At 38.6% G+C, this 27,413-nt stretch overlaps 1 protein-coding gene across 1 annotated transcript; it reads right to left on the minus strand.

The window, feature by feature from the left end:
- LOC146688268 (uncharacterized) lies at window positions 1–27,413 on the minus strand. The gene is made up of 75 exons (XM_085438865.1): window positions 27,299–27,413; window positions 27,125–27,186; window positions 26,988–27,026; window positions 26,612–26,636; window positions 24,564–24,632; window positions 24,396–24,485; window positions 24,244–24,312; window positions 24,023–24,118; window positions 23,792–23,878; window positions 23,564–23,665; window positions 22,116–22,181; window positions 21,921–22,010; window positions 21,747–21,833; window positions 21,575–21,664; window positions 21,352–21,441; window positions 21,180–21,242; window positions 20,991–21,044; window positions 20,823–20,885; window positions 20,674–20,742; window positions 20,478–20,561; window positions 20,196–20,282; window positions 19,402–19,485; window positions 19,263–19,331; window positions 19,107–19,181; window positions 18,908–19,024; window positions 18,726–18,815; window positions 18,496–18,558; window positions 18,339–18,401; window positions 18,195–18,263; window positions 18,002–18,085; window positions 17,816–17,902; window positions 17,308–17,391; window positions 17,149–17,217; window positions 16,919–17,008; window positions 16,577–16,666; window positions 16,404–16,493; window positions 16,258–16,320; window positions 15,816–15,875; window positions 15,660–15,728; window positions 12,355–12,438; window positions 12,102–12,188; window positions 11,937–12,020; window positions 11,765–11,833; window positions 11,604–11,693; window positions 11,473–11,523; window positions 11,290–11,379; window positions 11,111–11,200; window positions 10,948–11,019; window positions 10,752–10,814; window positions 9,546–9,608; window positions 9,389–9,457; window positions 9,196–9,279; window positions 9,010–9,096; window positions 7,846–7,929; window positions 7,687–7,755; window positions 7,457–7,546; window positions 7,115–7,204; window positions 6,942–7,031; window positions 6,796–6,858; window positions 6,354–6,413; window positions 6,198–6,266; window positions 5,267–5,350; window positions 5,032–5,118; window positions 4,867–4,950; window positions 4,688–4,756; window positions 4,350–4,439; window positions 4,169–4,258; window positions 3,994–4,083; window positions 3,813–3,902; window positions 3,653–3,721; window positions 3,469–3,531; window positions 1,668–1,730; window positions 1,429–1,575; window positions 1,152–1,199; window positions 1–898 (listed from the first exon to the last, which is right to left on the minus strand). Exons 1-75 carry the CDS (start codon window positions 27,372–27,374, stop codon window positions 342–344), a joined length of 6,303 nt encoding a protein of 2,100 aa, XP_085294991.1. The 5' UTR covers window positions 27,375–27,413; the 3' UTR covers window positions 1–341.

Genomic DNA, 27,413 nt, shown 5'->3' on the forward strand with positions numbered 1-27,413 from the left:
TATTTTAGTAATGAATTTTATTAATAGGCACCTGCTGAGACACTCAGGGACACCTTACATAGAATCAAATATCAAAATCACAGTATTGATAAAAATAACAGCTGGTAAAAACCATAGAGTTAACAGCATGATTCAAATCAAAGAGAGTAGGCAGACTTAAGGTTGGCTTTAAAGACAGGGAGAGAATGCTGCAAGCATGGTATATTTGTTTTACTGTCTGAAGCATTTAATAGCAACAGTAGCAGAAATATGTGCACTTATTCTTCAGTTATTATTTTATTTCCCATACTCGTAAATGTCACACATTTTGACATGGGTGCGGACAGAACTTCTCGTGACCCTTATTTTATCCAGTCAGTTGCTCCAGGAGTAATTAAAACTACTGGATTTGGAGCGCTGCCATCTTCTACACAGAAATTGACAAATGGATAAATTTTTCCTGTGAAGCGCTGACCTACAAAAGAATACATATGAGTTCTGGACCCTGAATCATAAAACGAGATGGTTCCCTTTTTGTAATCTAGCAGGATACCCAGGGTAACTGGTTGTATCTCAGTAGGAATGGGAACCGTTCTCCTGTGCTCTATAGCTCTGTACTGACCCTGTTTGTCCAGGACTATAGTCCAGTAATCATTGTTTGGATTGAAGGGTATTGATCCCTTTCTTCGAGAAGATTCACTGGTCATCCCAAGGTGGTAACAGGTCTTTCCAGCTACTGAAACCTCCCAGTAATGCTTGCCAGATGAGAAGCCAGTGGCACCTAGGGCCCCCAGAATCACATCAAACCGTCTTGGATTGTTGGGGACGTCTTGTATAAAATCTGCAGTGGACATCTCGGTTTCATCATCAGATAAAACTATTCTTGGGTGCGCTGTGTCTGGATCGAAGGTCATCTTTGCTGTTAAAAGAAACACCATCTGAAATCAGCATGCAGTGAAACAACCCTGATAACACAGATGGCATAATTTAACCTTAATGTGAAAAATGTAAGGGTGTGCTTTAAAGTTATATAGACGTTTTCACACAACAGGCTGTTGTATGCAGCGTGAGTAGTCATGTATTTTTTTTCATGGCATCTGTGCAGCTTTATTAGCTTTAAACAAAAGTGCAAAGAAAAAGAAAAAAGAAACAAACTTTCGTGTGTGACTCACAGGTATGGATGGTCTTTTCTTCTATATCACCTAGTTCCCTTTGAAGCCCTGAGGGCAGAGTAAGAAGAGAATGTCTGTCAGAGGATTTTGTGTCATAACAGTTTACTCTTTGTATGTTTCTGGGCTAAACTAGAAGTTCTACAATTTCCTGAGGTTTGTTTTTCTCAGCTTGCAGGTCTAACAAGAAGATTAAATTATCCAATTAAGAATCTCACATTCACTACTACCCACTTTCCCATATTATACTGAATCTGCTCATTCTGTGGCTTGAACATACTGTCAATATTATTCTGCAGTTTGTTATTCTCCCTGTTCTGTCTTTGTAACTCCTGCTCCAACTGGTTGAGCTTGGCATCCTTCTGATGTAGCTCCTGCAGCTGGCGGTCTGCATCATCATGGCACTGCTGCAAATCTCTTCGCAAGTCTGTTTGATGAAATACATACTTCAGAACCTCAAGGAGTGCATCTGTACAATATATCCACACAATAATAATGTGGTCACATTGGGAATCTTACCTTCACACTCCTCTGGCGGTTGAGAGCAGCACATCTTCAGCTCTGTGACTTCCTGCTTTAGGTCTGACAGAGGGAGAGAGATTAAACATGAACCAGCTAAATGAGAGTCACATTTGGATACTTTTGGATGTTTTGAGAAATGCATTTATTTGTCCTTGTTTAATTTTAGATGAAAAGATGTCAGAAAGTAAAGTCTATTTATTAAGCACTTTTCATAGACAGACAGTCGCAACATGCTCCAAAGAAAGTACACTCTGTCAGTTCCAAGGTTTGATGTTTCCAGACATAAAGAAAATCTGGTTCTTATCATACCAGACAGAAATTAAGTAAATACAACCTCAGATGGACAAAAAGTAGTTCAAAAACAAGAAGCAGTGTGTGGAAAATGAACTACACCATTAGTGAACTACACCACTCTTTCAATGATGAGGATGTAACATCCTGGACAGGGAGGAACGGTGATTTGAGCGTGGAGTCAAGGAGGCCATTTAAGTGAAAAGGGAAAATCATCTCTGAATCGAGAAGGGGGCCTAAGGGTACATCTTTTGCCATCTTACAATGCTGTGATTGCAGCCATTCCCCAACTCTCTGTGAATGGGACTCATGGCCATTGGTCAGTGGTCTTTGATCAGTGGTGGTTGATCAATGGTCATGAGAATTTGCATAATTAAGATTAAGGAACTGACCTCCCAGCCCATTGTTCCTCAGTGGGCTGGTTTCAGTCATTATGCAAATGTACTGTTGATAAGATTGGGGAAACCTGCAGTCAGCTGAGACTGAAGAAGTCACTTGGATGAGTGACGAAACGTTTCTCCCACTAAAAAAAAAACAAACAAAAAACACCACATCCAGATGAACAGAATCAACTTTGGGAGAACTACACCCTTATTGCTTCCATAGGAATTAGGAGGGTAAGTGGCAGGGTTGAAAGGCCATTTCCAAAAAAAAAAAGTCCCTAATTCTACAGTGAGAGAATCGCGAAAGTGGAAAATATTCAAGACAGTGGCTAGGATATTGCAGCAAATTTATCATGCTATACTCAGAGAAACTGGGGCAAAAAGTGCTACATCTGAGACTCTATAAGCCTCAGTTCACATGTTAAATGTTAAAGTTCATGACAGTAAAACTAGAAAAAGACCGAAAAAGTTGTTTGGAGAAGACTCAAGTGAGAGAGTTTTATTGTGAAATACGGGACAGCCTGATAATCTGTCTAAGGGCCGAGAACAGAGTATCGTTACTGCCGAGCGTAGTAAGAGTTATCAAGGTTAACGTTCATTCACCAGCTATAAAAGCCCCTATTTGTTTACTGCAGCCACAGGACCCGGGCACCTCACAGTCACTGAGTCACTCATAAATGCATCTGTTTTTCCATACAGTGCTTCTGCCTTTTGGTTTAGGTTTTGTTAGGTAAACAATGACGGTGTAATATATCATGTTTTGCAGTTCATCTGTGCTTGTATTTAAGACCCAATACTTTCTTTTTACACTGACTGATTGTATTGCCACTAGCTAGTTAGCTTAACATAAAGACTGCAAAAAAAAGGAAAACAGCTTGCCCGCCTCTATTTCTGCTCAGCAATTTGTCTAATCCATACATGACAAACATCGAGTTAGAAAATAGTCGAGTACATAACAAGTAGAGAAAGCCAGGTTAGCTGTTGCCCATAATTTTCAGTTCCTGTTAGCTAAATGAATGCATTATACTATAAGAGTTAAACAGATGTTTAAATCCAACCCTGATACATGTTTGCGACAAAATATCAAATTAATTTTGTGACTACCTGCAATATAAAATACAAACCTTTGTTTGCAGCTTCAAGTTTTTTATTCTTTGTTTCTTGTGTTTTTAGTTTCTTCTCCACGTCTGACAAAGAAAGTAAAAAAGTACTTTTAAACAGGATTTAAGATCAAGCAGAAATGTGTTGCAGGTCTTCAAAATATTAATGAGATTGACTCTACATGCACTAAATTGTTAAATGACTGACCTTTGATTTTGTCAGATGTCTGCGTTTCAGCCTCTTTCAGTTTCGCCCTCAGATCAGCAATCTCCATCACTAGTGGAAATACAAAAAACTGGAATATTATATCGTACTAAAAGGACATGAACAGCATGACACCAAAAAGCAAATTCAACAATATTCATACCATATTTAAAATTCTCTGCATCTATATGCTCAAGTTGACTTTCAGTGTCATCCAGCTGCCTCTCTTTCAACTTTAGTTTCCTTTGAAGGTCTGAAAATGCGTCGAGATTAATAAACACAACCATTAGCTTAAAATACAGGTTACTTCATGCAAAATATAGATTTCAAAGTTTGTTCTGTACCTGCAAGGCTCTTAGTATGAGCCTCTTTGAGGGCTGCTATGTTATTTTCCAGTGGTTTAATTTGCTCGTGAAGCTCCATAATCTGAGCAGCTAAAACAAAACACAAACATTATGGACTCTGATGCTGTTTGATATTTCATCCTTGTTGCTGACTGAACCAGAGCAAAATACTTACACAGATTAGCAATATTTATATCTTTTCTATCCAGCAGGTCTGTCTTTTGTTGTATCTCATTCCTGATGGCCTCCAGTTGATCTTCCAGATCTACAAAAACAGGCAAAAGTGATGTTTTACGTCCTTAAAATATCTGTAGTATTACTATGATCACATCTGAGGAAAGCCCACTGCATCCCACCTTTAATTTGTGCTTCTTGTGTCTCATTCTTCCTGTTTTGTTGCTTCTTCAGTCTTGCTATTTCATCTTGCTGATTCAAGATCTGAAATGCTATTAAAAAAGAAAATCATCTTCATGCATGATCAGTGCATCCAGGTAAGGAAATCCCCGAAAAATTAAGTCTGTTCATCCGGACGTAGCGTTTTCAGTGGGAGAAATGTTGCGTCACTTGAAAACACTCACTGTGAAAGCACTACATTCAGATAAACAGACTTTTTGTGATAAACATACATGTGCATACATATTAAAGACAAAGAAGAAGAGAGCGAGGGAAGTATTTTATTCTGACTGTTACTCACTCAGCTTAATATTTTCATTCTGTTCATCTTTAATTCCCTCTATCAAAGAATTGAGCTCTTCTTGACGTGCTGGAGAAAAAAAGATGAGGAATGACTTTTTTTTTCCCACCGAATGCATGTATTTTATTTTTTAAGAAGTCATTGCTTTACACTATGTGCAGGTAAGATATGTCACTCACCTTTAATCTTCTCGTCATCTGTATTATTTTCAGCCACAGTGACCAGTTTCTCGATTTCTGTTTGTAGTGCAATAATCTGCAGAACTGAAAGAAGGTTGGAACACTGATAAGTATTTGTACCTCAGTTAGTAATCTGGATTCTTTCAGCAGGTTGTTTGTACTCACGTCGTTGTGGTTGAGTACTTCTCTCTTTCAGCTCTTTTGTTAGTTTGTCCAGCTCCTCGTTCTTTTCATCTATGGCTTTTTGGAGCTCTGCAGAACAGACAAAACTTTGTTATGAGTAAATGTAAATATTTATTTAGCTAATATTAAAGCTGTACAACAACCCTTTAATGTACACCATGTGAATACTGGACCCCAGTAGCGCTGCTTACTTGACTTGACAATGAAACACACTCACCATCAACCTTGGATTTGGACACAGAGTTGCTCATTTGTGCTTTCAGTTGCTCCACTTGCTGAGTTAATGTAGAAATTTGTAGAGCTGAAAGAATCAGTCAGAATAAACATCAGCGTTCACTGTTCTCATCTAAGACACATGAACATGTGCACAACATCTGCGAATAGTAAAACATTGAGAATGTGGAGAAAGAAATCATGGCAATATATTTTTTTTGACATATTAAGATATATTCAGATATTTTAATATTCAGATAGTATGATGTCATCATATCACATAGCAACCACCCAGTAAAGGGCTAAAAAGTTCCTTTTCTTATCAATTATGCTCCTATAAAAACATAAATGTATTTTTATTGCACAACATTAACATCTAGTTTAAATTCAAAAAGTCTGATTGACACCATCCTATTGCAAAAACCTAGCAAGTGGCTAAAAATGACATTTTTTGCCTTTATGCACCTACATGCACCTCCTTTTATTTGGATATTATCTTATTATGAGGCAGCTAGTTTTATTTATATTCACAAAGTTGAATTACACATGCCTACCAACCACCTAGGACCTTGTGAGATTACCCCAACCCCCAATGTGATTAAGTATATCAATCAGCCAGCTGCACAAATAGGCCAAACACTACAGTGGCACTACTGTAGCGTGGGCATGCCATGTAGTAGTAATCATAATAAATAATGCAGTACATTTGCAGCTCTTGCTTGACCATGAGTGACTCAGGCGTTCCCCTAATAACTACAAAATTGCATCATCATGAATTAAACCTTTTTTGTTGAAGGTGATAAAAAGTTAAGTAAAATATGATTTACAGCTTCTAAAATCTTCACTTTTAAATCAATATCATAGGAAAAAAAATGAATATATTATGATGAATTTGACAGCTTAGAAAGTTTTTTATTCAGAGATTCAACACTCACCAAGTGAAGTAACAGAGCTCGATTTGGACTGCAGCTCCTTGATTTTGTCATTCAGGTTTTGCTGCAGATCTGCACAGAGACATTTATTATGGGTGCTGATCACAGACAACAGTTTTCTGTATTTAGCAAGAACAGCAAGTCAAAGATTACACTCACCTGTAATTTTCTGCTTATCATCTGAACATCTTTCTGTCTCGTTCAGTTTTTCCTGCAAGTCTAAGAGAAAGGTTACATTACTAAGCAATAGTCTAGGCATTATTTTTTGATACAGGTCAGCATGAAAGCTCATATTGTTATATTTTGTTGGCTTTCAGTGGGTTTTGACTATGAGTTTGTAAAACTATTAATTCCAGGTTTCTCCAATAATTCAGTTCAGTTCACTTTTATTTATACAGTGCCAAATCACAACAACAGTTGCCTCAAGGCGCTGTGCTTTGGTGACAGAGGGAAGGAAAAACTCCCTTTTAACAGGAACAAATCTCTGGCAGAACCAGGGAGGGGCAGCAATCTGCGGAGACCGGCCGAAACTTGCAAGCATCTTAAAATCAACTTAATCCTTCTTGTTGCAGAAACTTAAACATGCCACGGATGAACTTACCGAGGATCACTTCCTGATCACGAGAATGCTCCAACTCTTTAACCTTCAGTTGTTTTCTGAGATCTAACAAAATGTAAAGTTAGCTTCAGGTGAAGAAGGTATCAGAGGTGATACTTGCTTTTAGAGATCAAAAGAAAAATACTTACTAGAAATTGTAGCAGCACTTTCTTTATCCTCAGCTGTCTTAACTTTTTCAAGGTTTTCAAGTTGGCTTTGCAGATCAGTGATGTTCAAAACTGAGGAACAGAGGAAGAAAGAATCAAAGCAGAACTTTTTTCCTTCATCGTTTCTGCAGACACTGCAGTCTTTCTTGACTTACTCAGGTTGGCATTTTCCTGGTTCTTCTGTTTCAGCTCATTGACATGTTTCTCCAGCTCTCCCTTCTTGGCTGCAAGCTCATTTGTGATCTCTGAGGTCATTTTAAAGAAGTTAAAACAGGTTTATTGGTCAGACACGAGAGATCATCGTACACGTTTTGTACTGTGAATTACAAAAGCTACCAAGTTTCTTTATCTCTCACACTTATTTTGTTTTTTCTACAAGGATGGGGAAAACTAAAACTCTCACTTGCCCCACATCTGACTCCTCTGTGCTTCTGCCTGCTCACTTGTATTTGTCACACTCTTATCACTAGAGGAAAAGCACAATGGGAGATACTTACCAGTTAGCTCACTGGTTTGTTGAGATTCGCGGTTTGACAGCAGATTCTGCAGGTGCTTCACCTGACTCTGCAGATTCAGGATTTTCAGTGCTAAAGCACAAAGAAACAAAAAGAGTAGTTTGCTATAAGACATGCTGTGAGAGAATTACTTCATGAGAGGGAAAAAGGCAAAAAGAAAGAAAATTCAACTTGTCAGTGAACCTTTGTGCTCACAGTTACTTCATACTCACTCAGTTTGGTGTTATCTCGATCACTGCTGCCTATTTGAGCCATGAGTGTGTCTATTCTGTTTTGTAGCGCTGCAAAAAACAGTGAATTGTATTAATAACATTTAGTCACCTACTATGACTTTGTGTCACCCTCAATCAGCACCTTAAACCTTAAAGTACCTTTTATCTGGTCACCAGCTGTCCCATTCACATCCTTGTTCTGCAGGTCCCATATCTCATTCTGGAGCTCAATGATTTGTAAAACTGAAACAAACAAACATCTGATGAATGACAGGTAAGGTTTGGTTGTGAAATGTTCCTTTTTGACAAAGTTTATAGTTAGGGCTGGATCAAATGACTCTGAGCAGTTACACTGCAACATGCTAAAGCTGCTAGTGTTTCATCTTCACTAACCCGAATCACCTTTTTGCTCTCTGTGCTTATATCCCACTTTGCATTTAATGATTAGTTATTGTTCTGTCTCCCTCTCCTTATCCTCATCCGGTAATGGCAGATGATTTCCCCTCTGCCTGATTCAGCCAGGGGTTTCTTCCTGTTAAAAGGAAGTTTTTCCTTTCCACCATCACCAAGTGCTGTTTTCTGATTGTTCATATACTGTGCTTACACAGTATTTTGAGACAGATGCGACAGGTGAGCAAATTCTTTATGAAACCATTAAAAAGTATCCCAGTTTTTCAACTGTGATGCTTCTTAAGACACAGCAGTTAACATGTCCAAACCAAGGGACTACATGTATTTTCAGTCAGGATGGGTAAATAATGGCATCGTGTGGGAGCTGAAGAACAATAAATTTATTTTTAAAGCAAAGGTAAGTTCTATATAGCTAGCTTAAACAAAGTACCATGCGTAAATCTTATGTTTTGTTGACCTGGACATTTACAGTGCAGAGCCAGAAAAGTTCTAGTAGTATTAATATGTCATATTATTGTCATAATATAACATTAAAGTTAACAAAGTAGTTTTCCAGTGTCAGGTAAATCATTCCTCTTAAATGACTGCCAATGACAGTCCGGATTTCAGTGGAGAAGCAGGGATTTGTGTGATTTGGACTGTGAGGTGTGGTTAGGAGAGGTGTGCTCACGTTTTGCTGCATTTTGGCTAAGTTAAATTTGAAGATAATCAAAGGATGGCTGGAGGGCAAAGGGCCACTGTACTGTTTTGTCCACCAGGTGGGCATGTCCCAGTAGCTCTGACATCACATGGAAACTATGGTTTGGACCAAATGTTGTCAATTGCCCCCAGAGGCTTAGTGTTGCAATAATAGGCAGCGGGTTGTCAGACTGTTTAAACAGTGTTGATCACAGAGTACAGCAGTGCGCTCACCCACTCTCGGGTTGGCAAGCAATTCCTCCATTTCTGCAGTCTTAGTAATCAGTTCATCTTGCTTCTTCTCCAGTTGCATCTGCAGCTCTGTGGGGAATCAGAGAGAAACAGATATATGACTTGAGGTCATATTTGTTTCACATTTTTCCTCCAGGAAGTGTGCTGACTATGACAGCTGATACTCACGTGAGATGATTTCTGGATCTTTTGAGTTTGAGATCTGCTCCTTCAAAGCCCTCACTTCAGCCTTCATGTCGATCACATTCAGGACTAACAGAGACAAACGTGAGCAGATATGACGGCACAGATTAGTTCTGAAATATAATGTGAGGATGTGAGCAAAAAAAAAAAAGAGAGACTTTAACTGCACCGCACTCACGCAGAGCAGTTTTGAAGTCTTTCGTTTTGTTCAGTTCTGCAATCTTATCTTCAACTTCAGTCTTCAGCTCTGATTAAAAAAAGAAAAAAAGAAAAAACAGTCATATCAAAAACTCAGGCTCAAAAACTTTCAGGTTGAAGTCAGATTTACAACTTACGGTTTCGTTGTTGCTCGAGTCCAGAGCATTCTTGAGTCTTTAATTGCAGTTTTTTCTCCAACTCTGAATCAAAAGAAACAAACAACTAAAATTGGATCTCTGCACAAAACTCTTTAATATGATGGATATATTCAGAAAAAACCCCCTGATTTGTGTCTTTGTCTTTTTAAAAAAGAGATCTGGAGGACTTACTCAAAACAAATTAAAAGGACTGAAAGCGCCTTTTCCATTAGTCTCTACTGGGATGGGCTCGCCATGACTGCAGGTAATTAAGCTAATGGAAAACTCTGAAAACCGTGGCAAGTTGATCCGAGTAGATACCGGTACTATAAGGGGCTAAAGATTATGTTGTAAATTTTTATCTCAAGATATAAAATGCTATATAATGTGAATGTTAGCTTACCATAAAGATTGGAAAGAAGGGGAAACAGCTAGCCTCCCTAAAGCTAACTACATGATTCCTAAAGACAAATTAACATGTTTTACTTTATTTGTTTAATCTACAGCAAAAGCCTTGCAAAGGAATTACATGTCACACTTATTCTGCTCATGTTCAACAATTACTGTAATCCATATGTGCCAAACAGAGTTGGAAAATAGAAGTAAGCAGATAAATCCAGGCGAGCTGTTGCTCATTAAGAGGATGTGTATTGTTAGCTTAGCCACTGAAGCTAATTTAAGGAAGTCAGACTTGAATTTTGAAATGAAATTATACCAAACTTTTTTTTAGAGAATTTGGCTATATTCCATTCAACACAGTGCAAATGGCTTGTAACTGAAAAACTAAAATGTACAAAAATGGTCCCAGGGCCTCAGAAGGGTTTTAATTGTAGTCTGTGTGCTAAGCTAAGCTAATGAGCTGTTGCATTATACTATAAGAGTTAAATAATAATAATGGATTGGATTTATATAGCGCTTTTCAAGTCACCCAAAGCGCTTTACAATGCCACTATTCATTCACTCACTGGTAGAGGCAAGCTACAGTTGTAGCCACAGCTGCCCTGGGGCAGACTGACAGAAGCGAGGCTGCCATATCGTGCCATCTGCCCCTCTGGCCAACACTAGTAGGCGGTAGGGTAAAGTGTCTTGCCCAAGGACACAACGACCAGGACAGAGAACCCGGAGATCGAACCGGCGACCTTCCGGTTACAGATACGCTTCCCAACCCCATGAGCCACGGTCGCCCAACAAAAATAAAATACAAACCTTTGTTTGCAGCTTCAAGTTTTTTATTCTCAGCTTCTTGTGTTTTTAGTTTCTTCTCCACGTCTGACAAAGAAAGTAAAAAAGTACTTTTAAACAGGATTTAAGATCAAGCAGAAATGTGTTGCAGGTCTTCAAAATATTTATGAGACTGACTCTACATGCACTAAATTGTTAAATGACTGCAAAAATCTCAAACCTTTGATTTTTTTGTCAGATGTCTGCGTCACCGCCTTTTTCAGTTTCACCCTCAGATCAGCAATCTCCATCACTAGTGGAAATACAAAAAACTGGAATATTATATCGTACTAAAAGGACATGAACAGCATGACACCAAAAAGCAAATTCAACAATATTCATACCATATTTAAAATTCTCTGCATCTATATGCTCAAGTTGACTTTCAGTGTCATCCAGCTGCCTCTCTTTCAACTTTAGTCTCCTTTGAAGGTCTGAAAGTGAGTTGAGATTAATAAACACAACCATTAGCTTAATATACAGGTTACTTCATGCAATATACATTTCAAAGTTTGTTCTGTACCTGCAAGGCTCTCAGTATGAGCCTCTTTGAGGGCTGCTATGTTATCTTCCAGTTCTTTAATTTGCACTTCAAGCTCCATAATCTGAGCAGCTAAAACAAAACACAAACGTTATGGACTCGGATGCTGTTTGATATTTCACTCCTTGTTGCTGACTGAACCAGAACTCATGACTGAACTCATACCACTTCTTGTGTTTCTCTGATTTCTCATGGCCTCCAGTTGATTCTCCAGATCTACAAAAATAGGCAAAAGTGATGTTTTATGTCCTTAAATATTTGTAGTATTACTATGATCGCATTTGAGGAGAGCCCACCTTTAATTTTTGCTTCTTGTGCCTGATTCTTCTTTTCTTCTTCCTTCTTCAGTCTTGCTATTTCAGCTTGCTGATTCAAGATCTGAAATGCTACAAAAAAGGTTTATGCATATATAACAAGAAGAGAGTGAGGGAAGTATTTTATTCTGACTGTTACTCACTCAGCTTAACGTTTTCACCCTGTTCATCTTTAACTCCATCAATCAAATAAGTGAGCTTTCCTTGAAGTACTGGGAAAAAAAGATGATTTTTTCAAGAAGAAAAGACAAAACAGAAATGATCCTATTTTTGCTTTACACTTGTTACTTTACGCAGGTAAGATATGTCACTCACCTTTAATCTTCTCCTCATCTCTATCATTTTCCGCCACAGTGTCCAGTTTCTCGATTTCTGTTTGCAGTGCAATAATCTGCAGAACTGAAAGAAGGTTGGAACACTTATAAGTATTTGTACTTGAGTAAGTAATCTGGATTCTTTCAGCAGGTTGTTTGTACTCACGTCTACGTGGTTGAGTGCTTCTCTCTTTCAGCTCTTTTGTTAGTTTGTCCAGCTCCTCGTTCTTTTCATCTATGGCTTTTTGGAGCTCTGCAGATCCAGATCAGACAAAACTTTGTTTGGGGGGGATTTATGCGTAAATGTAAATATTTATTTAGCTAATATTAAAGCTGTACAACAACCCTTTAATGTACACCATGTGAATACTGGACCCCAGTAGCGCTGCTTACTTGACTTGACAATGAAACACACTCACCATCAACCTTGGATTTGGACACAGAGTTGTTCATTTGTGCTTTCAGTTGCTCCACTTGCTGAGTTAATGTAGAAATTTGTAGAGCTGAAAGAATCAGTCAGAATAAACATCAGCGTTCACTGTTCTCATCTAAGACACATGAAAATGTGCACAACATCTGTGCATGTGCCCAATGTAAGTTGTGTTTTTAGCAAAGGCTCTGATTTTAACAACTATGATCCATATAAGAAATTTTGTGAATACCAGCTAGGACACTTTCTATTTGGACAGGCTGAGCATGGGGCAAATTAGCTGGATCACCTGCTGAGGCATGTGTGTGTCCAGAGGTGGCCTATCAGCTGTCTAAACACCTATTAAAAGGAAGCTAGCTGGATACTGGAGGAGAGAGGCCCCAGATATAAGGAGGAACGCGCGAAGGCCAGGAGAAAAAGAGGGACCCGCTGGTTGATCGTGGGGGTGCGGTGCCTCATCTGGAGACGGACCAGTCAGCATGACATGGCAACCCAGTCTCGACAGCAGGAACGGCGACAGTAGGAGACAACGTGTGTGATTAGTAGCAGGGGAGAGGTATACCTCTGCCTACATTTGTGAGTAGTGTCTCCACTGTCATTCACTGGGTGCAGCCGTGTTGGCAGAGGGTTGCCATGGCTATAAGCCAGGGCCGCTTCCGGGACGATGGTTCTAGCACCTATTTGTTTATTTACAGGGCGATGACGCAAGTGGAGCCGCGGTGGTATCGAGCGACGGACGCCAGTGTGTGATGGGCCCAGTGAGAGGACGAGAGGGGGATAGACCCATATGGAAAAGATATGTATAAATCTTATAAAGTTTGCATCTGTCTTGTGTGAAACTTGTATGAAAAGCATACAAGAGTAAAAACAGATGTAAGATCCCTTGAAAAATTATATAAATGAAACTTGTATGTTTTGGATACTTACTAAAACAATATATGAAAGTGGCCACTTTCATGAGTAAATCTTATAAGCCTTATATGATTCACTATATGAAGTAGGCCACATCTTATGCAAGTCTTTTATAAGTTTTTACTATTTCTTTTCCATATGGGGAGGCTCCTCCCTGTCAGCCTGGGACGAGGCTGGCGTGGACCCCCCTCCGCAAAGGGAATTTCTGTCCAGCTCATGAACACCTAACAAACATTCATCCTGGACTGTGGACAGTTACATCAGGGAACCGGATGGGATTTTAGTGCATGCAGAGAATTATATTTTTAGCAGTTTTTGAAGTGGGTTTTTTTTTATTCCTGGGGGATTTTAGTATATTAACAACATTTTATTGTATACTTTTTTCTTATTAGTATTTGGGTTGTTTTATTCCTACTGTCCGTCTCGGGAATAAACTGTTTCTGATCAGGCCTGCTTCATCATTGTGCCCGGGGTTTCTGATTCGCTCCCCCCCCCCCCCTGTATTTAAAAGAACCATCCTCTTTAGTATGACATTCTTGCTCACCGGCTTTAGTGTCTACATTACATCTCTCTCAGGTTGGCTTCACCACAAACTCATTAACTGTGAGGAAGTATAATAAAACACTGAGAGTGTGATGAAACAAGTCAGGGAGACAGTTTATATTAGTGACACATTATTAAAACCTTTTTTTTTTAATATATTAAAATGCTCTGTCTGTCTGTGTGTTTGTTTCTTTGACTGCAAACTAGACCATCTGGAACTAAGCATTAAAAATTAGCATACAAATACATCTCAAGCTCCTGAAGGTTCTAACTTATCAGATATTTTGGCCTCATCATATTGCCAATCAACCACCTAGCAAAGGACTTATGTGTCCCTTTCTTTGCAATTATGCACCTGTAAGACCACATAAAAGCATTTTTATTACACAACATTAAAATCTGCAAACAACCCTGCAATGGGCTAAAATGACCTGTTTTTAGGTTTTATGCAGCTTTAACACCTTGTGAAAACATCCTTATTTCCATTCCAGAATAATAGCATGTCTCTATAATAATTGCACAAATGCCGTCATATCAATCATTAACATCTATATATGTTTTTAAAGAAAACATTCAAATTATTTGGATTTCCATATGTATTATATTTCTTCCATTTCCCACCCCAATATCACGTTTTCCATTTGCATTTGTTTCACCTGCCTCTTTCTGTGTATGTCACCCGTACGTCACTCAGAGGTCATGAAAATTTGTTCAAGTCACCACTACACGAGGAATGAATAATTAGAAATAAAATCCTTAAAAATCAGCATGAGCAGACAATGGTAATGCTGAAGACATTTGACCATGAGGACTGCAGGAACCATAGCACCATTACTGCTAAATATTATGAAAAACTACATTTTTAGTTTAAAATGTTTTGTGGCTGTTGTTAATCATTCCTGCTGTAGTGTACATTGTATATTACAATTTGGATCTTACATTTTTTTGACCAAAGATCTCAATACATTTGCTATACTCCTTAAGTCTCTCTTTTAAAGCTACAGTTTTCACGTGTACGTTTTTGTGATAGTCAGGGGCCATGCCAATATTACAGTAGTCCACGTAAATGTCAAACCCAAGCTTTACAGGTCAGGTTTTGTTTGTTTTTAAAACTGAACGTACTATGTACACCGAATAATCATCCAACTCATCATCTCAAAACAATGTAAGAGCTTACTTTTTTACTTAATAATTTAGGGCAACTTATTCATTGACTATGTTGTCTCCAAAGAATACAAATATCATTTTTAATGGTATATTATGTTTATATTTTTTTTGCTCTTTGTAAGAATTTTTTAGAAACCAAATATGACTATATAGTCACATAACAAAAATGTTAAGAATGATGAGAAACTAACCACACATCTCTGTGCCATACATGAGCAAAGCAAAAAGCACGTTAGCATTATTTAGCCACAGAGCTGAATTAGGCATGCCTGCCAACCACCAAGCATTAAAAGAGAAAACTTTGCTCAATATGATTATATCTGTTGGCCAAGTGCACAAACATGGCAAACATTAATATAGCACTATCATTGTGTACTATTAGGCATGCACCACTAATGATGATACACAATGCAGTAAATATCTTGGTGTTATTCTTATGGTCTTTCAGGGTTTTTAATCAGTAAATATACCTACATGTATCATGATGTATTATTTATTATTGTCCTGTAATGTATCAAGTGTTGCAACACTGTGAGCTTCTTAACGGCTTCTAATATCTTCCCTTTTAAAATAATTTCACCGAGATCAGAAATAAATTGGTTAAATATGATCAACTGGATGGTGGAAGATGGAGCATATTAATACAGTACAGCTAACAGATTCAACACTCACCAAGTGAAGTAACAGAGCTCGATTTGGACTGCAGCTCCTTGATTTTGTCATTCAGGTTTTGCTGCAGATCTGCACAGAGACATTTATTATGGGTGCTGATCACAGACAACAGTTTTCTATATTGAGAAAGAACAGCAAGTCAAAGATTACACTCACCTGTAATTGTCTGCTCATAATCTGAACAGCTTTCTGTCTCGTTCAGTTTTTGCTGCAAGTCTAAGAGAAAGGTTACATTACTAAGCAATAGTCTAGGCATTATTTTTTGATACAGGTCAGCATGAAAGCTCATATTGTTATATTTTGTTGGCTTTCAGTGGGTTTTGACTATGAGTTTGTAAAACTATTAATTCCAGGTTTCTCCAATAATTCAGTTCAGTTCACTTTTATTTATACAGTGCCAAATCACAACAACAGTTGCCTCAAGGCGCTGTGCTTTGGTGACAGAGGGAAGGAAAAACTCCCTTTTAACAGGAACAAATCTCTGGCAGAACCAGGGAGGGGCAGCAATCTGCGGAGACCGGCCGAAACTTGCAAGCATCTTAAAATCAACTTAATCCTTCTTGTTGCAGAAACTTAAACATGCCACGGATGAACTTACCGAGGATCACTTCCTGATCACGAGAATGCTCCAACTCTTTAACCTTCAGTTGTTTTCTGAGATCTAACAAAATGTAAAGTTAGCTTCAGGTGAAGAAGGTATCAGAGGTGATACTTGCTTTTAGAGATCAAAAGAAAAATACTTACTAGAAATTGTAGCAGCACTTTCTTTATCCTCAGCTGTCTTAACTTTTTCAAGGTTTTCAAGTTGGCTTTGCAGATCAGTGATGTTCAAAACTGAGGAACAGAGGAAGAAAGAATCAAAGCAGAACTTTTTTCCTTCATCATTTCTGCAGACACTGCAGTCTTTCTTGACTTACTCAGGTTGGCATTTTCCTGGTTCTTCTGTTTCAGCTCATTGACATGTTTCTCCAGCTCTCCCTTCTTGGCTGCAAGCTCATTTGTGATCTCTGAGGTCATTTTAAAGAAGTTAAAACAGGTTTATTGGTCAGACACGAGAGATCATCGTACACGTTTTGTACTGTGAATTACAAAAGCTACCAAGTTTCTTTATCTCTCACACTTATTTTGTTTTTTCTACAAGGATGGGGAAAACTAAAACTCTCACTTGCCCCACATCTGACTCCTCTGTGCTTCTGCCTGCTCACTTGTATTTGTCACACTCTTATCACTAGAGGAAAAGCACAATGGGAGATACTTACCAGTTAGCTCACTGGTTTGTTGAGATTCGCGGTTTGACAGCAGATTCTGCAGGTGCTTCACCTGACTCTGCAGATTCAGGATTTTCAGTGCTAAAGCACAAAGAAGCAAAAAGAGTAGTTTGCTATAAGACATGCTGTGAGAGAATTACTTCATGAGAGGGAAAAAGGTAAAAAGAAAGAAAATTCAACTTGTCAGTGAACCTTTGTGCTCACAGTTACTTCATACTCACTCAGTTTGGTGTTATCTCGATCACTGCTGCCTATTTGAGCCATGAGTGTGTCTATTCTGTTTTGTAGCGCTGCAAAAAACAGTGAATTGTATTAATAACATTTAGTCATCTACTATGACTTTGTGTCACCCTCAATCAGCACCTTAAACCTTAAAGTACCTTTTATCCGGTCACCAGCTGTCCCATTCACATCCTTGTTCTGCAGGTCCCATATCTCATTCTGGAGCTCAATGATTTGTAAAACTGAAACAAACAAACATCTGATGAATGACAGGTAAGGTTTGGTTGTGTCATTTAGAGGGATATTTTAAATGGAAATGTGTGTCAGTGCAACCAAATTGCAAAAACATGACAGAAACACATTCTTTTCCCAGTATGATGGTGATTTTACAAATCTTAGCTTCTTCTAAAATTATGCAAAGTTACACCCATCAAGATCATTTGTTCTTTAACACCATGCAGACATTAAGCTAACTGATTTATAGGCCTTTTCCAAGTAGAGAAGGTCCCCATGTGAAAAGTATCCACTGCACAGAACGCACAGAGCAGGAAATCCTGGCCCCCAAATGTTGTCAATTGCCCCCAGAGGCTTAGTGTTGCAATAATAGGCAGCGGGTTGTCAGACTGTTTAAACAGTGTTGATCACAGAGTACAGCAGTGCACTCACCCACTCTCGGGTTGGCAAGCAATTCCTCCATTTCTGCAGTCTTAGTAATCAGTTCATCTTGCTTCTTCTCCAGTTGCATCTGCAGCTCTGTGGGGAATCAGAGAGAAACAGATATATGACTTGAGGTCATATTTGTTTCACATTTTTCCTCCAGGAAGTGTGCTGACTATGACAGCTGATACTCACGTGAGATGATTTCTGGATCTTTTGAGTTTGAGATCTGCTCCTTCAAAGCCCTCACTTCAGCCTTCGTGTTGATCACATTCAGGACTAACAGAGACAAACGTGAGCAGATATGACGGCACAGATTAGTTCTGAAATATAATGTGAGGATGTGAGCAAAAAAAAAAAGGAGAGACTTTAACTGCACCGCACTCACGCAGAGCAGTTTTGAAGTCTTTTGTCTTGTTCAGTTCTGCAATCTTATCTTCAACTTCAGTCTTCAGCTCTGACAAAAAATAAATCAGTCACATCAAAACTCAGTCTCAGACACTCTGAGGTCAAAGTCAGATTCGCAACTTACGGTTTCGTTGTTGCTCGAGTCCAGAGCACTCATGTGTCTTTAACAGCAGTTGCCTCTCCAACTCTGCTCAGTGAAAAAGGAAATCCAAGTTAACAAAAACTGTCTCTGACACAAACTGTTAGTTATGGATCTATTCAGAAAAACAAAATCAACTCACCTGCGAATTTATCCTTCATAAGAGCATATTCCCTGTTTTTGTTTTGAAGAAACATCTGAAGGACTTTAAAAGAAAAGAAATGGACTGAAACACTATGGTGCAAATTAGCAACATGAACATCCTGCAGCAAACAGCTTTCGATCTCAGGCATGTGGCATGAATGTTGTTCCGTTCGCTCTATGAAAGCCCATTTCGCTTGAAGTGATACAGTGATTGTAGGACATACTTACGAGTTAATGTTAAAGAGGATTCTGCGTTATCGTCACGATTTTCTCTTTCAATTCTTTTGAGATGTTTGTAGAATTCAGCGATAACCAGAACTACAGAAAATACAAAAGTCAGGGTGTACAGAATTATGTTTTAGGCTACTTCACAACAATCAAGATTGATCCAAGTGTTTTTCTGGACTTACTTAATCTGGCATTAGCCGGATTCTTGTTATTCAGCTCATTGATATATTTCTGTAGCTCGGCTCTCTTCAGTGTAAGCTTATCTGTTAGAGTGTTCCTTATGATCACCATGCTTGGAGCTGAAAGTGACACACATGTCAAGTTGCTACAGTAACATTATGACACTCTATGCTAACATGAGGTCTTGGGTGAGATACTTACAGTTTGAATTGTAGGTTTGTGACAGCAGCGTCTCCAGGTGCTCCAGCTGACTTTGCAGACTGATGATTTTCAGAACTGAAAAAAAGGTTAAAAAAAATGTAGCTGACTGCAAAAGATACGACTGCAGAGAGTTTTAGAGTTTCTCACAAGACTCACTCAGTTTTGTGTTTTCACCGGCTCTGTTGTTGATTTCATCGATGAAGCCGTCAAGTCTGTCCTGTAAGTCTGAGGAAAAGGAAAGTATGTATTTAGATTATATTTTGCAGGTTCTATCTTGACTTTAAACAACACTAACCCTCTTCTCGATCGCTTGTGGTTCCATTGGTGGCTTTGTTCCGAAGGGTCCATAACTCATGTTGCAGTTCAAGGATCTTTAAAACTAAAGCAAAGCAACGTGCAGTCTTTAAGTTAGAAAATGAATCTTACTGCAACAATGTCTACCAATTTTTTGCTTTTTGTAAGCAACTCAGAATCTCATTGGTTCCCTTCTTTCCCTGTGCCACTCCAACAAGTCTCTACTTTACACTCTTTTGAACTAATGATTGATAAAACATAAACCCCCAAAACATCCAGCATATCAAGCAAAGCCTCTCACAACATTATTCTTTCACTCTGCTGTTAATTCATTTTCTTTAATCTTGGTTTTTGCAGGTTTACATGTGACCTGAGTTAGATTTAACCATAAAAGCCATGATATGTGACAGTCCAGGTCTCATCTGTATTCAGTTTGTGTTTGACTAGCTTGTGATTTAATAGCACGACAGCTGAAAGCACAAGGACCTAGCAGGGCGACTATTGGTGGATTTGTCTAAAACAAGGATCAGAAAGTCGTCGTGCATTTCAGCCGTTTATTAGCTGCTTCACATTAAATGATTATACTTTACAATCCTTAACTCTGCTGGCCACTAGAAAGGAAGCAGTTTAAGGTTCTTCCACACTAGTTTTCCCTTTAAAACTGGATGTTATGTCCCTTTTTAATATGCACTTTATGTACATAACTGTGAATGTCAGTTTGAGTTTAGCTTAAAAACAATGGTTAGCGTTCAAACAATAATTCTGGTTCACATAAAGTAAAGTCAAGAAACTCACTTGCTCCTGGGCTAGAAGTCAGACGTTCTATGTCTGCAATTCCTGAGCTCAGTTCTTCTTGTTTTCTCTCCAGTTGTTTCCGTAGCTCTGTTGGACAGAAATAGGGGTTATTAAGAGATGTTAAAAATATCAGAGAAATTCCCAGTTTTCCCAAGGAAAATGTAAAGATGTAATTTAATTGTCTCAAGCGCAAAACTGTTTAAAAATTGCTTTAAAAAAATCCACTTAATTAATAGAATAAAAACAAAGGTATGGTATATATCTGTGGCCTCTGTCCCTCACCGGAGGTCAAGTCTTTGTCTTCTGAGAGAGAGATCTGATCCTTCAAAGCCTTGAGTTCATCATGCAGGCTCATCAGCTTTACAACTGGAGCAGAAAGCAACAGAAACATCACTACACAGATTACAAATTCAACACAACGAGATTACAAGCCGAGCGAGAGACACCGCTGGACACTGCGTACGGCAACGTGACTCACTGAGAGCTGGTTGGAAGTCCTCGGTTCTCTTCAGTTCAGCAATCTTGCGGTCAAAGTCGATCTTCACCTCTAACAGAAACGAGACACATGCTTTAAAATCAAGCAGGAATAATCAGAGGTTGTAGCTGAAAGCCATTTTAAAAACTTACGCTCATATCTTTTCACAAATTTGGAATCTAATTCAGTCTTCAGTCGCAGTTTCCTCTGCAGCTCTTTTGTATAAAAGGATAAAATCAGGTACTTGAAGCTCTTATCAGACAGTTTTCAAAATTTCTAAAAAAACAAAACAAAAAACAAACTACACACCGAGCACTCACCTCTTATTTTGGCCTGAGCTTCGATGTATTCTTTTTCTGTAACTCCACGCACAGCTGCAGATTTAAAGTATCATAATGTAAGATCGCAATCTTAATGTCAAGGATTAAGAAAGTATTCTCTGCTCAGAAAACAAATGATGTTAAATGTTTTTCTGAATTTAACACTAAAGTTAGTGCAGGTGGACTTACTGGTGGGCTGGCCTGTCAGGTGCTGCTTTTTCATTTCTTCTATTAGGCTGATGACTTGCACGACTGTTCAAAGACAAAGAAAACACCATTGTCTTGAGTGTTGGGCCTTAGCAGCACATTTATACGTGGTGAGGTTGGTGAGGTGATCATTCCGCCTCTCCTTTATACTTACTCTGCTGTGCCTTAACATACTCCACTGCTTCCAGTTGCCTCTGTAAAACGTCATGCCTTTGCTTCTCTCTGTCCAACAAAACGCGGAACCCTAGGATGAATAAACAGCTATTAATGTTTCTACTGCAATTAGCAGATCATAATTTGGTAGTTCCAAATAAGACAAGTACATATGTGACTTGACTTCGTAGTGTAAAGTTTCAAAGATTTGTGCTGCCATTTACCTTGAATTTGGGAATCAGTGATGTTTTTGGCGTTTCTCATCAGCTGGTCAAAATGTAGCACCTCGGCCTGCACTCTCATAATTTGCAAGGCTGTTGAAAGAATCAAGAGGGTGTCGAGTTGATGGCGCAATAACTACACAAAGGACGTGCTCGACGCTGAATGTTCACTTACTTAGTTCCTTGTTGTTCTCGTCATCTTTCAGCTGTATAATCAGCTTTCTGAGGAGATCAATCTTTTGCATCCATTGCTTCCTGGCATCTGAATTTAAAAAAATTAAATAAATAAAGTAAAAAAAAGAATAAACGTGTGCTGCTCCACAAAGGAGAGACGGGATCTACAACTCACCAGCGGCGAAGGTTTTGGATTTCTCAATAGCATCGATGATCATCCTCTTCAACTCTGCAATCTTCGTGCGCACATAAATCAGCTCCAGCACTGGACAGCCAGCAGAGAACGAAGTGTTGGGAAATGTTGAAAGACAAGCCTTTAACGTTATTACTCACACAAGAAATGCAGGCCTGTTTAGAAAGATTCACTTACAATTAGCAGAGTAGCCACCTCCTTTTTCTTGCAGCAGAACGATCTTCCTGTTGAGCTGTTCTTTCACTGAGCAGCAGAAGAAAATGGTCAGGATACAGAAATATAATAACATAATAAAATGAAAGAAGATGACCTTTTCTCCCAGTTTAGCATTATATTAATCTGAAATCTAAATAATTATTAAATATTTCATAACACCTATTGTAAATTCCTTAAGATTCTTTTTTTTTTACGGAATATGCAGCCATGCATTAGATCAATTTCAGCAACCATCACTTCTTTGCTCCATTTTGTCCTGAGCAACCAAAAAGTTACCAAAAAACTAAATGGATTTCATATAACAGTGTGTTATGCAACCTTCACGCAGAAACCGACTGTGACCAAGAAAGAAGGAAGTGGGAGACCACAGTGCACAGCTATGCATATTTAGGAGTTAAAATGGTACCACAGGAAAAAAGCCACACTTGAGCTGTGGCTTCAAAAATGAACCAACTCCCAGAGATTGCCACATTGATGACACTTCTGCTGCATCTTTTTTTCCAAAGAGGTAGCCATCAGCTCCAGATCAATATGTTTGAATTACTACAGATACCAGACACAACCCTTTATCTCAACTTGGAGCTAGTACTAGAAATACTCTACGTTGTAACCCCATAATGCGAGGTTTATATCCTCTCCTGGATCTTTTGCGTGGGGGTAAATGTATTAGCCACTAACCACAGTGCCACTCGCTACAGTAGCTACATTACAGCATTAAAAAGCATAGTTTCAGGTGCTGCTTTAGTTTAGTGTAGTTGACTGGGTGACCACTTGCTACAAGGCCAAATAAAGTTGCTCACCTTCAACTCTGTACCCAAGGCCTCTTGTTGTCTAACAAATGTTAGCCTGAACCTTCCTGCTGTTATACTGCAATGGGCCTAGCTTCACTCATGTTTTTTTTTTAAATTCTTTGTGTTTATACACTACTTTGCATTTAATGACGAGTTATTATTAATCTATGGACCCATCTCCAACCAGTCACGGCAGACGGCTGCCCCTTCCTGAGCCTGGTTCTATTAAAAGGGAGTTTTTTCTTCCCACTATCGCCAAGTGCTTGCTCATAAGGGGTTATTTGATTGTTGGGGTTTTCTCGCTATTATTGTACTGGAATATGCTCTTTGTTATTTACAACATGTCTGATGTTATATGAAGACAAACACTTTTTCATGAATAACTGACATTTAAAGGGTAAGAACTTTTACGTTTTAATTGCAATTTATTTAGACAAAATACTAAGCTGTTGTTAGCAGCACTAATAGAGAATGTGAAATGAAGTTTAAAAAATTAGCCACCAAGGAATGGTATAGTTACTGAACAATGTGTCAATTTTTCTGCCTGAACTGTGGACAAGCAATTTTCACATAATAAGCAAAAGTTTTTTTAGTTAAATCAAAGAGCCCGCAGTTTACCCAGAGTCATGCCAATTGAACTCCCAGAGTTTGGTTTTCCCCCTCTTGTTTCTGCCTCTTGTAAATCCCAGAGCTGATTCTGCAGGGAGATTATCTGAAGTACTAAAAGAAGAGAAAAAAAAAAAGAAAGCAATGAGCCATTTCCTTCTGCTTATATATACATTCGCACAACACCAGCGCCTTCGGTTGACCTTCCGTTCCTCAAATGTGGTTCAAAAATACACTTACTGAGAGTTGCATTTGAAAGGCTTTCTTCAGCTTCCTGTATCTGATCTTTGAGTTCAGCCGTCGTCTTGTCCAGCTCTTTCTGCAGCTCTGCAGGAAACCAGTTTAGAAATGAAACATCTTCATTCAGTTTCTGTGGCTCCAACCAGAAGAATAGCGCTCAAGTGGAGGCAAATTCAAACATTTCTCAGTACTGCAAGATAAGCACATCATGCTAACGATAAAATAGCTCACCTGCGATTTCGTCTGCAGTTCTGTTAGAATTAGTAGCAAGCTTGATCTTCTCCTGCAAAGTGCTCACCTCCCCGGTGAGTGTCATTATTTTAAAAACTGAAAGAAAGAAAACACTTTTACATAAAAGCTGAACTGTGCAGCGTCATATGATTAAAATTTAATTAATTATGATTAAATCGTGACCTGTGCGAGAGATTTTACTGTATTTCCAAAAAACTTACGGAGAAGTGTGTCACCATCAAGCTTCTCCAGCACCTGCTTCATTTTGAGCTGCAGATTGGGTTGGTACGCTGTCAGGAAATCACACATGCATTTTAACTTTTGCTGATATAAATTGTTTCCAACTGTTACATATGTGCAAGGAAAGGCTTACTGCCAGATGTAGACGATGCTGTTGACATGCATGCAGCAAGTTCCACTTTCAGCTGTATGACCTCTGTCCTCAGCCCAAGGGCCTCGTCACCTGTAAGAAAGTGTACAGGTTGCAACAAACCAAAGCAAAAGTAGGCCTACTTAAACTCTTCGCTGGATGTATGCTCACCGAGTTGGTTGTAACGGTGATTCGCCTGCTGAAGTTTCCTTTGTAACACCTCCAAAGTTTCTTTCACACCTGATAAGGAAATGTTAGGGTGACACGAATGAGGACCCACACACACAGCTTTCACCTTAATTGTTCGGTACTTTTCACCAACACTGTCCCAGCTTTGCAGCTGCCACCCACACACAACACCCCACCATCTTTTATAGGGGAGACATGATCAGATGATGGAGCTCAGGTGTGTGTCAGCCTCCCCTGACACCGTAACCTGAACCCACTGCTCCACCCCTCCCCTGCAGCTGAGCCACAAACCCCACCCTGCCACTGTTAGCAATGCCACATATTAAAGCAGCAAGATAAACAGTCTCACTGCTCACCCACTGTTTGAAACTAAGTATTTCAGCTCCTCCCCTCCTGTCTCTTTAAGACTAATTTCTTCTGACTGGCTGCGCTTTGCAAACAGAAGATTTGAACAGAAGGTAAGTAGCGCATGTCTGCTCACAGCCAGAGCTCCACCTGAGAAGGCCAAATGTGGGCAACTGGCTAAAACAGAGGGCTTAGAGCAGTCTGAAGTTTTTGGCTCATTTGAAATAACTTCTCTATAAGCTGACCTCTTTTTTTTTTCTTACTTTGACCATGTTTAATGTATTAAATATGTATGTATTGATTGATTGAATCAAACACAAATTTTTTATGTAAATTTAAGAAGTTCATCCAATATCCTTAAAAGTTGCAGAGGTAATATAACAACAACAACAATAATAATAATAATAATAATAATAATAATAATAAGCAGACATCTGCCAAGGCAGCTCACTTTCTGTGCAGTATTTACTCTTAAGGGAAATTGTATTGTATTTTATATATATTTAATTTCTTTGTACTTTTTAAATGTACTTTAAGAAGTTAGTAGCGCAGTAAAAACAAGAGCAACGTGCAGCCTTTTGTTATTCGCCCTGCTGAAACCCATTTTAATATACTCGACATGATTCTGTTTATAATTAGTTTTACACAATTATATATTATATATAGTTACTTATAATTATTTTTTTATGTGGCTATAGCATGTGTGCAACATTAATTTCAGTAAAATTTGTTTAAATATTTAGTAAATAAATATCAAGTGGAAAAGAGCTTTTGCACACGAGTTGATTTTGTTTTCAAAAAAGTATTCGGGAACATTGTACTTGTATTCAAATGGTTATAACCTGTTAAAAATCCCCATACTGGGGTGGCTGTAGCTCAGGTGGCAGAGCAGGTCAGCCACTAACCAAAAGGTCGGTGGTTCGATCCCAGGCTGCCTCCTGGCTGCATGCCAAATATCCTTGGGCAAGATACTAACCCCGTGTTTGCCTACTGGTGGTGGTCAGAGGGCCCCGTGGCGCCAGTGTCCGGCAGCCTCGCCTCTGCCAGTGCGCCCCAGGGCAGCTGTGGCTACAATGTAGCTTGCCGTCACCAGTGCGTGAATGTGTGTGTGAATGACTGAATGTAGTGTAAAGCGCTTTGGGGTCCTTAGGGACTGAGTAAAGCGCTATACAAATGCAGGCCATTTACCATACTGTATATCATTTCCTACACGCCTATAGAAAGTAGTAAGAAACCTAGTTTTAAAGAGCTCTATATAGGAATATTATCAAGTCAATCTATTGACCTTAAAGTTGGGGTTAGAGGTCAAATGTGACAGGAGGTAAACATTTAAATGTAAGATTTTAGATTTAGTTTTTCAAATCTTTATTTATCTGACTAATAATGTAGAGACAACACTAAGACACTCGCTCAGCTAAATACTGGCATCACATTTTGAATCTGTGCAATGCACGCTCAATAATCCAGTTATTAAATCCCAGAAACTTGGTTCTGTTCATGTGGATGCAGCATATTCAGTGGGAAACATTTTTTACATCACTTATCCGAGTGATTTGGACGTCGCTTGGATGAGTGAATAAAACATTCCAGATTAGCAGAAGCAGCTTACTGGGAACATGTTTTTGGATTGTAGTGTATTGTTAAATAAAATAGATGTAAAAAATAAATAAATAAAAATCACTTACCGGTGCAAGTTTTGATGACAATTGACTGTAATAAAACATTTGATCTTAGATCAGATGAAGATAATATAACAAGTTTCTTATATCTATCGTAAGTAAGTAAGTAAGTAAAACTTTATTTATATAGCACCTTTCTAGATAAAAGATCACAAAGTGCTTCACACAAGGTTAACAAAGCATAAAACAAAACAGACGACAGTTAACAAACAGCAATTCTAAAAAGATGTGTTTTTAGTTGTTTTTTGAAAGAAGCTACTGAGCACAGAGATCTTATGCTCAGTGGGAGATACAGATACAGATATACTAAAACTTTTATTGATCACAATATTTATAGAGATAAATCACATGATGTAATAACTATTTAATAATTACTACTTACCGTCACATTTACAGGGCTGTTTTGAAAGTCAGTGGATAGCTAAGGTAAATGCACAAGAAGAAATGTATCATTAGTAGTAGCAGCCAAACTTCTGCTCATCTCTAAACATTTGCTAAGTCACATTTTCTGGGACTTACAAGGATCCTGGAAAGGATTGCGTCCAAGTCGGGATTCCCAGTTCTGACCAACCTGTTGTGGCCTGAAATAAACGAGAAAACATAAATATTTACTTTTTTGTTGTTGTTACAGGTATTTGTTTAATTCAACCCCTATTAACTGACAATAAAAAGGACGATATTATTTCCCCCTACCAGCTCTGGGATCAGAAGTGCAGAGTACACAGGTGAAGAGGAGCGGAATCCAAATGAATTGAGAACCACCAGCCATGGTTTTTCCTTCCAAAACCTTCCTCTGCTGTCAGCAGCA

Source organism: Copadichromis virginalis, linkage group LG18 (assembly GCF_057382275.1).
Source record: "Copadichromis virginalis isolate Kocher_CV1m ecotype Utaka linkage group LG18, C_Virginalis_male_GT1.1, whole genome shotgun sequence".
Lineage (NCBI taxonomy): Eukaryota > Metazoa > Chordata > Actinopteri > Cichliformes > Cichlidae > Copadichromis > Copadichromis virginalis.

Coding starts and splice junctions, on each gene's coding strand:
- LOC146688268 (XM_085438865.1), bottom strand. CDS start 27,374: ATGGCTGGTGGTTCTCAATTCATTTGGATTCCGCTCCTCTTCACCTGT. Junction 18,264..18,338: donor ACTCGAGCAACAACGAAACC/GTAAGTTGCGAA, acceptor ATTTTTTGTCAG/AGCTGAAGACTGAAGTTGAA. Junction 9,097..9,195: donor AGATCCAGAAATCATCTCAC/GTGAGTATCAGC, acceptor GATTCCCCACAG/AGCTGCAGATGCAACTGGAG.